Raw genomic sequence first — 14,440 nt, forward strand, 5'->3', positions numbered from 1 at the left:
GAGAAGAATAGAATTGGGAAGTATCATAAAGCAAGAAATGCTTTTACTACAGTAATAGTTCCTGCCAGATGTCCCTTGTTAATTACAAGTGGGAATAGATCTGTAAAAATAATTTAAAATGCAGAATGCAGAAAATCAGGTGGGAAAAAATAAAAAAATATTAGTTATAAGGAGATATTAGTAATCTATATAAATTTCAATGGGGATTTGTAAAATCTGAATTAGAAAAATCCAGCACCAAATTACTCCTGGAGAAGAAAAGGACGACTTCATATAAATTTAATTCAAGCTGCATATAGACACAATCTTTCCTAAATATGAGATCTAATAAACTTATTAACTGTTTCCCAAAGAGTTAAAAGCTTCACTAAGTATTGTTTCTAAATTGACTTTCAGAATAATGCGGTATTGTTCTATATATGTAATATATATATATATGTAAGTCATGTACTGAATATTCTCCATCTCTACACTATTTACATCTGAAGTAATGACTACCATAGACAGCTAATCTTCAGGGATGTTCAATGTAATGTTATTTCTCAATAGTCAGAATAGAAGAAAAAACCCTCTTTCCCAGCATTTCATGAGCAAGAGCAATTTATAATACAAACAGAATCCATTGAGACTTGTGTATTGTTTAGTTTGCATATGTTGGCAGCCAAATTATCCTGCATATAGCCTTTCAAAAAAGAAAAGTATAGTACATAAGTACTAAATACTGTTATTATTGATCAGATTATGAAGTGGTATGTCAGGTTATTCAAAATGAATGAATACTAATACACATCTTTATGCTCGAATTCATTACATGCAGGTGTCAGACAATACCGTGGTAATGACTGGTGTAACACACTGGAAGAGCCTACAGGCATAATAGCTCTTTATTTTTTTGCAATAGACTTTGCATGTTTAGAGCAGACGAAAGGGCTGTGGAAAACACTCTTACACATAAAAAATTTGGGCTGTTGAGCCTTCACAGTTGCAGTTCCAACATATTTAAATGTCAGTCAGCCTCAGTCCAGGGATAACCTGACACCAGTAGATGGCTGATGTGTTTTTAGCTACAAAGCTTCTGTACACTTCTGCTGTGGAACCGATGAATTTACACATGAAAAAGTAATTCTGAATCATAGCATTCCCCTAAGCAGCACCTCAGTGCAAATTTTACCCTAGGTAAAAAAAGTATTTTACTTCTTTACTGCTTTAAATATCAACAGAAGTATCAATTGGTGTACTCTGCTTATGCCTATATCCTATGCCTATGCTATCCTATACTTATTTCCTGCATCAAAATGACATCTTAATACAGCATATTTCAAATTGAACAATTAGGTGAGAAAATATATCAAGCCAGATGAGTGTTCTTCATTTTCATAAAATTTGCCAGAAACAACTGCATCTTGCTGGGAAGTCACTAATAATGAAGTGACAATTAGAAGTTAGTTAGTTCTGTGAGACAATGGTCACTACTTCTGACCACTCTATGTCTTAAGAGACAACATACTACAAAACTGTATTCAAAAAAGTTTAACTACAAACATTCCTGTTGCAAAATGGAGTCAATCAGGAATACTTAATGAAAGGTTATAAAAATCTTAATTTTTATCTGAATCCCAGTGAGAAATTGAGATGTGAATGGTTAATGGCTCAAACATTGCTAAGATCCCTGTAGGACTTTGCCCACTCTGGCAGCTGTATAAAGAAGCCACTGCTCATGTGCCATCACCAAAGCTCCCCCCTCACCGAATAAGCCTCAGCAAATTCCTGGAAATCTGGACATAAAGTTAAGCCACCTGACTGGAGCTTGAGATAAGATAAAGGTGTTTCTATTGCCCAATTATCTCGGGTCTAAGTAAACAAGCCTGGGGAGAAGAATGTATCCACAAGAAAAGCCAACTCAGCAACTGTGCTAAAAAACAGTTCTGTCTGGATCCGGCACAGGGAGGCCATAGCCCACAGACTAATTTCTGAGGCCTTCCACCAGGGGACTGCACATGATCCACAGTGTTGCAACAAATCCACTGCAAAACTCCTCACTACCCAGGAGAGGTGCTTGGACATTCCCATGTATACCTGAATATAAAGATAAGCATGGAATGCTATGTGTTCTGCTAAAATGACATAGTGAGGCAGCAGAGAAGAAAGATGCTTTTTATGTGAGGTTGAGCTCTGAAGAGGAAAGCAGAATTCCTCCTTGCCTGAGAGCAATCTAGTACATTCAACTGTAAGGCAAGAAGAAAATCTGCAAAACGAGGGCAGACAAAGCAAATAACCAATTCCAGAAATAAATAACCTGTTCACAACCAAGAATAAAACCACTGCTGAGTCTCAAATGTTACTCAAAAAGAGAACCTTTTCCTTAAGTCTGTATTAGGTGTGTGAAATAATATGAGTGGATCTGAAGAGAGCAACAGTTGGGGTGAGAATGAATGTCCAAACTATATAAATCTCAGGGTTTGAAAGAGTCTTGGTTTTGCTTTACTTTTGACTGCCTCTTGTCTGCTTCCCCTGACTGAATGCTTAATTGTAGTTGGAATGCACCAGGAATAGCCCTAATAGAAGATTATCTTGAAGCTTAGTTTCATCACACACCCTACTCCACAAAGAAAAGTGCTGTGAATGTGGGCAATTATTTGAGTCACTTAAGAATCATACTGGTTTGAAAAGCATCACAACAATATAAAAGGTAATTTTATGTCTAATGAAAATATATATGTTCATAGAATAGCACAGCGTCATATTCAGGACATAATACTTCCATATTTAAGGTACCTTTATTTTTCATTGATTCAAAAATGTTGCTTGACAAGAGGCTGAAATCCGGTTCTTGATACTTTTAAGACAAAACAAAACAAAACAAGGAACAAAAATTTGGGGGTTTTACCTAGGCATTGGGTTTCAGTACCACTCCAGAGACCATTTGCCAAGCACTCTCTCACATGAGAACCAACTAATGTGTATCCTGTGTTACAAGTGAATATTGCGGTAGCTCCATACACTGTTAAGGTTCCAATCTTATTTCCATTTGGTGGAGATGGAAGACCACCACAGGAGATAACTAGGAGAAAAAAAACAAAACATACTGAAATAGGAAAATGTTTTTCATAATTTTTTATCACCTCATGCTTTCTTAAAAAGTAAATGGAATAGGAATAAATACAGGAGTTGTATTCCATAGAAAAGGCTTAAAATTATGCTTGATATGGCAACATATGTTCTAAAACTAAAAATTCTTTGGGATACTTGCATATCTTGACAGCAGCCAAGGCATATTTCTAGTTCTGAAACAAGGGAATTACATGAATTCCTGAGAAGGTTGTGGTTATATTCCATATGTACATATCCATGGCTACTCCTCAAATACACTTTCCCTGGCTGCTTTAAATGTTGTGTCAGTGTAAAGTGTTAAAAATCTTTTTAACATTTAGTATTCTGAATTGTTATGAACTGTCTTTTTTCTTATTTCCCACTACTATTCATAAGCATATAGCATATATGATTGTCTGCTTGCTAAAACAATAAATCATCTGGTTTTGCCAAAGCCTAGATTTGACCAATTATCAGAGAAACTTTCTGTAGCGTCAGCTGCAACCCACAGCTACTGCACATTACATGAAAAATTGTCTTTCAAGAATGTATCAAACTCTAATTTAATTAAAACCATTCTGTCATTTCCTTTGTTTCTAGAAGAGTGTACAAAAAACACTGTAATTTAACATGCAGACCATTGTCCTCAAGAACTTCAACTATATTTATACATCAGTATGAATCACATGTTTACTTTCAATAGCATCTTGACCACAACTATACTTCCTACTTAAAATCCCAAGGTCCCACTCTTACATATATTTAAATGTTCACTGTAGAAAACAACATGGAATTGGTTAGAATTTGTATAAAATCAAGTACCAGCTACCATGTAGTTAACTAACTCGGTCATAATCAGAAAATATCATAGTTTCTTATGTATATAATGTGCCTAGAGCTGAGTAAGACTCATTTTGACTACGATCATGTCACATTAATGTAATTTGGGGATTAGCCTTTCCTAACTTTAATATTGAATATTAATTATATATATGTTAAAAAAATAAATCAAACTCTTTTCAAAGAGAAAGTAAAGTGTAGACTTCAGAAAAATACTCTGCAGAGTGTTTCTGGATCTTAATGATCCATGTCCAATGGATATATTACTGAATATCTCTTGGGGCATGAAGTTTGCTATAATTAAATCCTAATCAGTCCTCTAGTAGAGGGTAAAACAATGTACCTTTCTTGTAAATTAACTAATATCTCTTCAATCGGCAACTCTATGTTTCTAATACTTTTCTTTTGGTTAACTGCATCTGATATGGATCATCCCATTTTCTACTCACATAAAATTTCTGTAATTGCAGAGGGTGGGAAAGAACTATCTTTTCAAAGACTTGTTAGCAGCTGAACAGTAGCTGGATATAAGGCAGAATATCAAAACTATATTTTTTAGTCTGTGTGCACAAAAAAAAAGGGACACAATTGCAGTTAACAGAATTTAAAGAATAACTTCTTGTAAAAGAAAAATGAAGTTTTGGAGAAATTTATTAAGACTTCGGCACTGTAACCCTTGAAGTTTGTACGATTCCACTGAGATTGCCATGGTTCCCTAAAACCTTAAACATCCAAAGTCAAGATTGATGTAATTTACGGCATTTTTGTATGAAGACACTATGAAAGCTCATATGAACGTTTCTCCAACAGTACAGTTTTAACACTTCACCCAAGAGGTCAAAGCAATCATCTTCTAATCTAACTCTAATCTGGAATCTTCTAAAGTAATAACATTTTCTAGTACTTTCTACATACTTATGCACCACCTAGTAGAAGAAATACAAATTGATTTCTTGATGGTACATCATTGACTCTTGTATGAAACATATTGTACTTAACACTTAAGGAGCTGGAAAAAATTAATTTCAAGTTAATGAAAATTTCACACTTTCTTACTTGGAATGTGGGAGCAAAATATTAACTATTTTATAAATAGTTTATTTATAAAAGAAAATATATGTATTAAAAAGCATAGTATATTCTGTAAACAAGTATGTTCCTTACCCTTACAAGCTGGCCTTTCATTGCCTACGCTCCAGGTTCCATTAGCCCTGCACTGTATGAGTCTTTGACCCAATAAATAATACCCAGGACTGCAGCTGAGCATGACTTGAGCTCCATACTCATTCAGTGACCCAGAAATCAGTCTCCAGACAACGTGTTCTGACAGAAGAGTCTCTATGCTGGGGCAGGTTACCGCTGTGAAGAAAGGAAATGTACATATTAGCATTTTGCCCCTATATTTCTTTATAGGTGAATGTCTTGCCTCACAGGCAGATGTTTCACAATCTAAGACTTAGAATACCATAGTCATCTTGGAAAAACAAGTTTTAAGAAAAATAATTCTCATACAATGAGTATTACAAATTGAACTGGAGTTTGTAGTGTATTTTCATTTAGTGGATGTAGTGGAATAATGATATACAGTTATACTCTCTAATGAGTTTTATTCAAAGATTTCAGAGACAAAATACATCACAGACTGTGGTGGATGTAAAAGGGAAAGCAAATATTGTTATGTAATGTTTGTGAAGCTTGAAGTTCTTAAGACACGTTGCCATAAAAGCTGCTAGCACACACTGAAATGTTAATTACTATAAAATTATTGTGGGTATACAGGAAAATTATTTAATTCCAGTTTAGAATTCCAGTTTAGAATTTAATTCCAGTTTAGAAGACGTTTAAAAAATTATGATATTTAGGAAGATTTTTAGAATTATTTCAGTTCTGTTGTTTCTCGCATTTTCTAAGAGAATGCAGTTACTGACTACAGACAAGTATAGTTTATGTTCTTTTTTCAGTTTCAATTTGATGCTCTGCAATTTAAGTCTGCAGAATTCTTAAAATATTTATGATATTGACATTAATTCTATCTTAATGTACCTATAACTAGAGTAGCATTATGAAAATATTTATGACTATTTAAAATAGTTATACTTTTTTTATCTTTTACCACATTATTCAGAATTTCCCTGCTACAGAAAAAGTCTGGATGAATTACTGACTGTTTATGTCGCTAAGTGAGATTTACTAAGTGAATACTTTAGAAAAAACTACTAGCCCAGAAACAGCTGAGAAAAGCTATAGTTTCCAAAGAAAATCAACCAACCAACAAGAAGTAACAGAAATTCAGTTTCTTCATATGTTGCTCGGTGGAAGACAAAAGCCTTAGGAGGAAGTGTGTAAAAATCCCAAATGAATAAATAAAAAGAAGAGCATGGTTCTCATTTATGCTACAATTAATTCATACCATGCCACCAGGAAAAAGACTAACAAACTGGAAAAATAAATACATAAACAAATACATATTCTATAGACTTCATACTGAGAGCTATAAAGAAGTTTTATTACAAGTATGAATGTGTGATGGAAGAGACTAGTTAATGCAATCACTGAACTAAAGGGTAAGTGATAGAATCAAAATTCCTGTAAAAATGTAGATGTTAATGTTAAAATTATACATCTACCTTCTCCAATAGTTATCTTAGCCATGGCAAATTTTGACATGCAAGAAAATCAGAACTGAACACAGCACATCTATGAAGATGTGTAAGTATTTATAAAGGAGAAATAATTTGAAGAACTTCCAAATGACAGATTATAATGTTATATTGAGCTGAAATTGTGGAATATTTTCTTTGATTTTTTTTAGTATATCTTGGGAAGGATTGCTAGTGTACAATCACTTTGAAACTTAATAGGTCTTAACTTTGGCCTTTAAAACAATGTTTTGACTACTGAAGAACGGTATCCCAGGTTAACAGATGACTTCCTACTTCTTAATTTAATTTATTTTGGTATTAATACTAAACTGTGTTTCATAGCTATGGAAAGATTATGAACTATCAACCAAGAAATATTTTTCCATGCTTATTAAACAAAATATGCATATTGAAGCACTCTGCTTAACACCTTGTAGTGAAAATCATATAAGTCTTTCAGAAAACAAAACATATTCTAAATAGGAACTTAATACCTATCACCTTTGACATTTTTATCACTCCTCCTTCCAAACAATAGTTTTATTGGTTTTTTCAAGCACAAAAGTAAGTTTCTTATTTAGTCCAATAGCAAAAATTTTAGTCTTAACCACAGGACATCTCAAGACAGGCTCAGTTATTTCAGACTGTGTAAATGAGCTGCATAGATGTTACCTCTACATACTGAGGTCAGTATGCAATTTATTCTTTCTTTATCTATAGATACACCTAAATCTGCAAGAACACTTCACAAACAATGATCAGATTCTAATGCATAAATGTATAATTTCTAATTCAAGATGTTCCTCAATACTGAATATACTTCTAGGCCGTGTTGATGTAATCAACTAAACCTGCTGCTTGAAAAAATTTAATTTTACAGGGACTGATTTTGATTTATTAAATTCCTTATCCTTCAAGAAACAAAAAAGTGACTATTAACAGATGCTTGATTTTGTGCACATGGTTTATGAATGAGTGCATCAACTTGCCTCTTATGGTCAGTTTCTTGGAAATTATAGTCTGGGCACTATTTAAATTCTCATTTACATACTTGAAACTCTGTAAGGAATTACCTCAACTTCTTGCAGATGTGAAGATGATCTCTAACCTCTCCAGGCATTTTTGTAATAATTGTTATTAATAATATTTATTTACATAAAATATAGGTCAGAAAACATAATTATAATTTGAAATAATGATTATCTATTTTAATGACATGACAATCTCCATATATTGATAATTCTGACTAGACTCTAAGCAGAAAATTCATATTGACAAATAATTACCATAAAAAAGAGTTGTTATAAAGCCCAAATAGACAGATTTGTCAGGCCAACATGTGGCTTTGAGGCTGTGTAAGTGAAAAAAATTGGGGTTTGTTGACCATGGGATGATCTACTTAACACCTGGTCTACTGACACTTGATAGGATGGACTTCTCTCAGAGGGGAAAAAGAACTCCTGCACAGGAGCGAGTGGGGCTCACTGACAGAGCTTTAAAGTAGTTTGGAAGGGGGAAAGGGAAAATAACAGGCTTGGCAGTGATGAGCAATTGTATGGTACGCCAAAATTTGAGGAAAAAAGCACTAATCCCTTAATCTGCTCACAAGGTGCTGGCTACAAAGTACCAGACTTAAATGTTTCTACACATGCACACAGCATTAAGTAAAACAAAATGAGCTTGAAGCTTTGCCCCAGTCCCAGTCTGATATCATTGGCAGAAGTTAAAGCCGGTGGGATGAGTCCTGTGACTGGAGTGCTCTCTTGGATGGTTACAGGCTCTTTAGGAGGGATAAGGCAGGGCAGAAGAGACAACAGATAGAGAGGGGGTGGCACTGATGTAAGAGAAGGGGTAGAATATATGGAGTTCTCTGTTGGCAATGGTTCAGTTGAGAGTGTCTGGATAAGAACCAAGGGACGAACCAATCGTGTGCATGTCATTGTGGGAGCCTACTGTAGACCTACAGCTAGGAAGATAATGCCAATGAATTATATTTTGAGCAGCTAAGGGGCAACTCCAAATCAACTGCTCTTGTCCTTATGGGGGACTTCAACTTGTCAGAAATTATCTGGGAGAACCACACAGCTGCTACAACCCAGTGCAGAAGATTCCTAAAAATCCTGCAGGACAACTTTATAGAACAGATCCTAAGGGACCTGGCTTAGAAAGATGCCCTCCTTGATCTACTGCTTGTCAACAGGGAGGATCTTGTTAGTGAAGTGGAGGTTGGTGGCTGTCTTGGCCGACTGTAAAGCTGCTGAGTTTAAAATTTCTCTTGACAAGAAGAAAAGTGCCAGCAAAACCTCAACTCTGGAATGAGGAGAGCAGTCTTCAAACTTTTCAGGGAACTAGTAAGTAAAATCCCCATGGAAAATATTTTTGCGGGTGTTGGGATCCATGTGGTAATTTTTAAGCATTGCCTCCCTAAGGGCACAGGAATGTTGAAAGTCAAGCAGGTGAGGCAAAAGGCTGGCTTGGCTGAACAGGGATGACCTCTTGGAAATAAGGCAAAAAAGGAAGCTGTATGCCCTGTGGAAGCAAGATAAGGTGTCATGGAAGAATACAGAGGTGCTGCTTGCCACTGTAGGGAGAAAATTCATCCAGTCAAAACTCAACTGGAGTTGAAGCTGGCCAAAAATACAGTGGACAATAAAAAGAGTTCTTTCAAATATATTCATGGCAAAAGTCAATGTAGAAACAACATCAGCTCATTGCAAGATGAGGACAGTCACCTCACAAACAGGGACATGGACAAGGCAGACGTGCTTAATGCATTTTTTGTCTCTGCTTCAACACGGATGATGCACCAAGGGGGTATCAGTGCCCTGAACTGGAGGACCATGACTACAAGAATGATCAAGTTCCAGTCAACCCTGAAATGATGTATGATCTGATGCTCCAGCTGGATCCCTACAGATAGGATTCATCCAAGAATCCTCAAAGAGCTTGGCTATGTCATTGCAAAAGATCTCTTGATGATTTTTGAGCAGCCTTGGGAATCTGGAGAGGTCCCAGCTGACTGGAAGCTGGACAACATTGTCCCAGTTTTCATGAAAGGCAAGAAGGAGGACCCTGGAAACTACAGGCTTATCAGTCTCACTTCAGTGAAAAATTTTACTCCTTCATTGCTCTAAATATCAAAAGTGAAAACTAATCTTCATGGAAAAGCTTATTTTGGGAAGTATTAAAAAACATCTGAAGGTTGCTCTTTAAGAGTATCTTGAATATTGTGACTCTGAGTGCAATTATCTTTTTCAAAGAAAAAAAAAGTACAATGTTCATGATGGAAAAATATCGCAGTTACAGGAACTTGCTATTTAGTATTACTTGTTACTTATTGCTATTAGTATTATTTTCAAGGAGCACATGATACTTAATTGCTATTCTTCAGCTGGTAGTTAACAACCACAAAAATGGGGAAAGGGCATTTTGGACTTACTATTTGGTGAACTTAATGCAGTAATGTGACCTACATTATTCAAATATAACCTTTTGATTCACTTCAGTATTAGCTTAAAAATAGGAAAAACATTATGGTGAAGTCATGTACTATATCATAGATACTAATGTGCTTTAAATTCACAAGTATTAGTAAAATTAGAAGACAGACTGAAACCTATACATCGCAGAATCTATGAACAAAGATCTAAGAACAAAATAGGAACACTTAAGCAAGTTGATAGTCTCAGTATGCTGACACAAAGGAAAAAAAATAAGCTGTTTGTGTTGGTCAATATATTCAAACAGGAAAGGCTTCAAAATCTCAAAACAGATAAACAAAAGGATCATGTGGTATTCAGCATCAGTCTGTCAATCCAGTCAGCTATATCAAGCCAATCTGTTATCAGTCTAATGTATCTGGACTAATTAAAAATTGCTAAATTGATGAACTGTTTTACTACAGTTCATTGAATAAGTACTCCATGTTATATACCAAACACTGACAAAATACTTCAAAAAATACTTAGTGACCTTAGGATTTGTTAAAGAAAATGGGTATGATGTTCTGACTGTCTTAGCAAATAAAAAACTACCAGCACAATATTTATGATGAGTTGATATGAATCTTTGCTTGTTTATCTTAGCAAATTTGGTTTTGCATTTGTACTACAACTAATGTTTTATTCCAGAACTACTTATGATTCTTAGCTTTATAACTAGATATTTTCCAAACATTATGAAAATTATTTAAAAGGCTAATTAATAAACTTATAAATTATCAAATTTATTATTATTTTTCAATTTATTTCTAGGGAAAAAAAATATATCTGAACCATCAGCACATGACATTTTCAAAAAAACCCCATCTACAGCAAAATCTGCAACATGAAGATTATAGAAAAGTGCCATTAGCTGTTCCTTAAAATATTTGATGTTAAATGAATTAGCACAAACCAATCAAGGACCTGACTTAAATATTTTAATAAATGTATTAAAGGAATCTTGAAAAAGAGCAATAAAGTTATGCAGTTACAGGGATTATCTCAGCCAATGAAAATGTTAGAAGTAACCAGAAACTCAGTATTCTAGGTTATGCAACCACATACTTCTATGAAAAGGAAAGCAGTAAGTGCAAAGGCCAGAGAGACATGGATTTGAAAAGCAAACAAATCCATGTATAATGAAGTTCAATAAGGCCAAGTGCAAGCTCCTACCCATGTGTCAGGGCAATTGGAAACATGAGTACAGGCTGGACACGGAATAAACTGAGAGGATCCCTGAGAAGAAAGACTTGGGGTGTTGGTTGATGAGGAGATTGACCTGAGACAGCAATGTGCACTTGCAGTCCAGAAGGCCACCGGTATTCTGGGCTGCATTGAAATAAGTGTGACCAGTAGGTTGAGAGAGGTGATTTTACCCCTCTGTTCTGCTCCTGTGAGACCCCACCTGGAACACTGTGTCCAGCTCCAGGGCTCTCAACAAAAGAAGGATGTGGACCTGTTGGAGTGACTACAGAGAAGGCCAAAAAGATGATCAATGGGCTGGAGCACTTTGATGATGACAGGCTGAGGGAATTGGTGTCATTCACAACTGGAGAAAAGTAGGTTCCTGGGAGACCTTAGAGCAACCTTCCCGTGCCTAAGGGGGCTACATGAGAGCTAGAGAGAGACTTTTCACAAGAGCATGTAATGATAGGAAAAGGAGAACGGTTTCAAATTTTAAGAGAGTAAGTTTAGATTAGAAATTCTTCACTATGAGGGTGGTGAGGCACTGGAACAGGTTTCCTAGAGAGGCTGGGGATCTCCCATTCCTGGAAGTGTTCAAAGCCAGGTTAGACGAGGCTATAAGCAACCTGGTTTAGTGGAAGTTATTCCTGCTCATGGCAAGGGGGTTGCAACTAGATGATCTTTCATGCTCCTTCCAAACCAAACTATTCTCTGATTCTATGATTCTATGGAAGAGCAATAGAGAAGTCTCTTCCCTCAATCATGTTCTAGGGATGTCTATGAAGAATAACTGAAGAAAGATATTTGTCATTCAATTAAGTTTTCTTAGCAGATATCTGTTGCTTTTTGTTTTCTGTAATTAAATTCAGTAGCCTAATATCCATGATCCATCTGTGTCTTCCACTATGACCATCACAAATCATATTTTTAACGCTTCAAATCTGATGTAAATGCTTTTAATGAAAAGAAAAGCCTTTCAAACATCTGCCTCAGGCATGATATTATCAGAAGTGCTTTGTAAAACAAACTGCCCTGATTTCAACCTTCATTTTAATAGACATGGGAATAAAAATGGACTTATTTATTTACCATTTATCTTTCTGTGCTGTTTGCTTCCCATTAAGTTAGGATGTTTCTGTTTCTGGAGACTAAATACATCTATCCTTACAGCAGCAATACTGGAACAAACAGGCTGTTATGCAGATTGTCTAAGCTCTCTGCATTTTGCAAGTAAGAAATCTTGGGTAAAGCATGCCTGCCTCTGAATAGCAATCCATTCTGAAAATATTGATTTTAAATTGTCATGTACATCACTAGCACTTTAATTTAGCACACCTAGATTTAGAAGTAATTGGATTCTTTTTCAAACAACAAATTTTTAGAAAAGGAAAAGAGAAGACAAGGAAGTGAAGAAAGTGTTATATATTTTGTTAGTTTATTATAAATACGAAATAGAATTTTTAATGTTGAAAATTGTGCTAAATGTTATTAATTAAGCTTTATTTTAAAGGGTAGTCATTGTCTGGTTAAGTTTGAACATTTCAATAATGCGAGCATTTTTTTTTTTTTCTGTTTTTTTCACTGCAGATAAAGTGTTATGTATTTAGTATATCTAATCCCTAGATAGTTCATCTGGCCTCTTCCCTCAAAAAAAAAAAAAGTTGACATTTTTGCTGATTAATCATTCAAGTTATGTGCTTTGTACATCGTCAATTTTTTTTCTGAGAATGAAGCTCACTTCAATTCACTGGAGCACTGCGTTCCCTCTGTACACGGCTTGGAATTCACATCATGTCTGTGAGATCACAGCTGGTTTTGAATAATCCTCTTTATGTACTCTGTGGAATTGCTGTGTACAGTTTTAGGTACTGCCCTTCAAGAAAGGTAAAGATCAATTAGAGATTGTCCAGAGGACAATAATGAGAATCACTGGTCCTAAAAGTAGGGAGGAAGAGTGAGAATGAACCACAATAGATAGTTATCTCTGCAGAAAAGGTGAGTGCACTGGATTCAGGAGTTGAGGGGTTGGCAGGGGTGAGCGAGCAGCTCCAAAGGACCCACAGCAGAGCACGGCTGAGCTCTGCAGCCATGATGGTAGCACCTCTGGGAAACTGTGTTTAGGAAAGGGCAAAACACTGCACAGGCAGAGAAGGCAGAAACAAGAGTGAGAAACAGCAGAGAGAACACTAAGGTCACATAAGAGGGATGTGCTCCAGACAAAAACACCAGAGCTGGTGTTTTGCTACAGCCCAATGGAGAGGACCATGCCAGAGCAGATTTCCACACTGCAGCCCACACTGGAGCAGATGGATGTTATTTCTTGAAGAATCTGCAGCTGATGGAGGAGCCACACCAGAGCAAGTTTATCTTAAGGTTCAATAGCTCATGAAGAAGACACATGCTCGAGCAGAGGAAAAGTGCAAGGAAGAAGGAGAAGCAGAGAGAAGCCTTTAATAAACCGGCCACAACTCCCATTCCTTATCCCTTAGCACTGGCTGGAGTAAAGAAAAGAGCCAACAAAATGAAGGTGACCCTGGGAACAGAGGGAGGAGAGCGTTGTTTTGATATTTTGAAACCTTTATTTTCCAAAGCTTATTTCACCTTATTTTAACCGGCAATACATTAAATTAACTTTTTTCCAGGTTGAGTCCTCTCTCTGTCCTTATCTTGACCCATGAGAGTTTTCATCCCATTTTTTCCCATCTGGTTGAAAACAGAAAGGGAGTGAACAGCTGGGTGAGGTATGACTGCTCACCAAGGATAACCCCCTACACTGACAAATAACAGTTTTCAAACACATTAAGAAGAATAAGTATAAAGTAACTTCTATTTGTCCGCTGTGGATTCAAAATGAAACAAGGGTTTTATACTACAGAAAACCAGCTTCAGATTATATAAATACGAGGAAAGCTGCAAGGGGCAAATAACTTACTAAAAGAGAGTATTCAGGAGGGTGTTCAAGATTAGGTTAAATGACCATCTGTCAAGGATGCCTAGAAATTATCTCAAATTAACTTTCAAAAATATTTTCTAACAATTGTTTGCTATTAATTGATTCAAATAAATGAAAACCCTTTCATAATCATGTATAACTTCACAATTCTTGCCTCATTTTAGTATTTCTATAAAAATGAGTTGAATTTTACTTGTTTGAAAACTTAAAGTGCTTATCAAATTCAGAATTTGGAAGGCACATACATA

General features: G+C 35.7%; 1 protein-coding gene across 1 annotated transcript in view; it reads right to left on the bottom strand.

The window, feature by feature from the left end:
- The window catches only part of CSMD1 (CUB and Sushi multiple domains 1), a 1,057,303-nt gene that overhangs the window by 59,069 nt on the left and 983,794 nt on the right, over positions 1 to 14,440 (bottom strand). Inside the window, exons 51-52 of the mRNA XM_030946379.1 lie at positions 5,095 to 5,289; positions 2,888 to 3,061 (exon numbers count right to left, since the gene is read on the bottom strand). Coding sequence (XP_030802239.1) covers positions 2,888 to 3,061; positions 5,095 to 5,289 — 369 coding nt within the window. The remainder of the gene's footprint in view (positions 1 to 2,887; positions 3,062 to 5,094; positions 5,290 to 14,440) is intronic.

This window comes from Camarhynchus parvulus, chromosome 3, assembly GCF_901933205.1.
Source record: "Camarhynchus parvulus chromosome 3, STF_HiC, whole genome shotgun sequence".
Classification (NCBI taxonomy): Eukaryota; Metazoa; Chordata; class Aves; order Passeriformes; family Thraupidae; genus Camarhynchus; species Camarhynchus parvulus.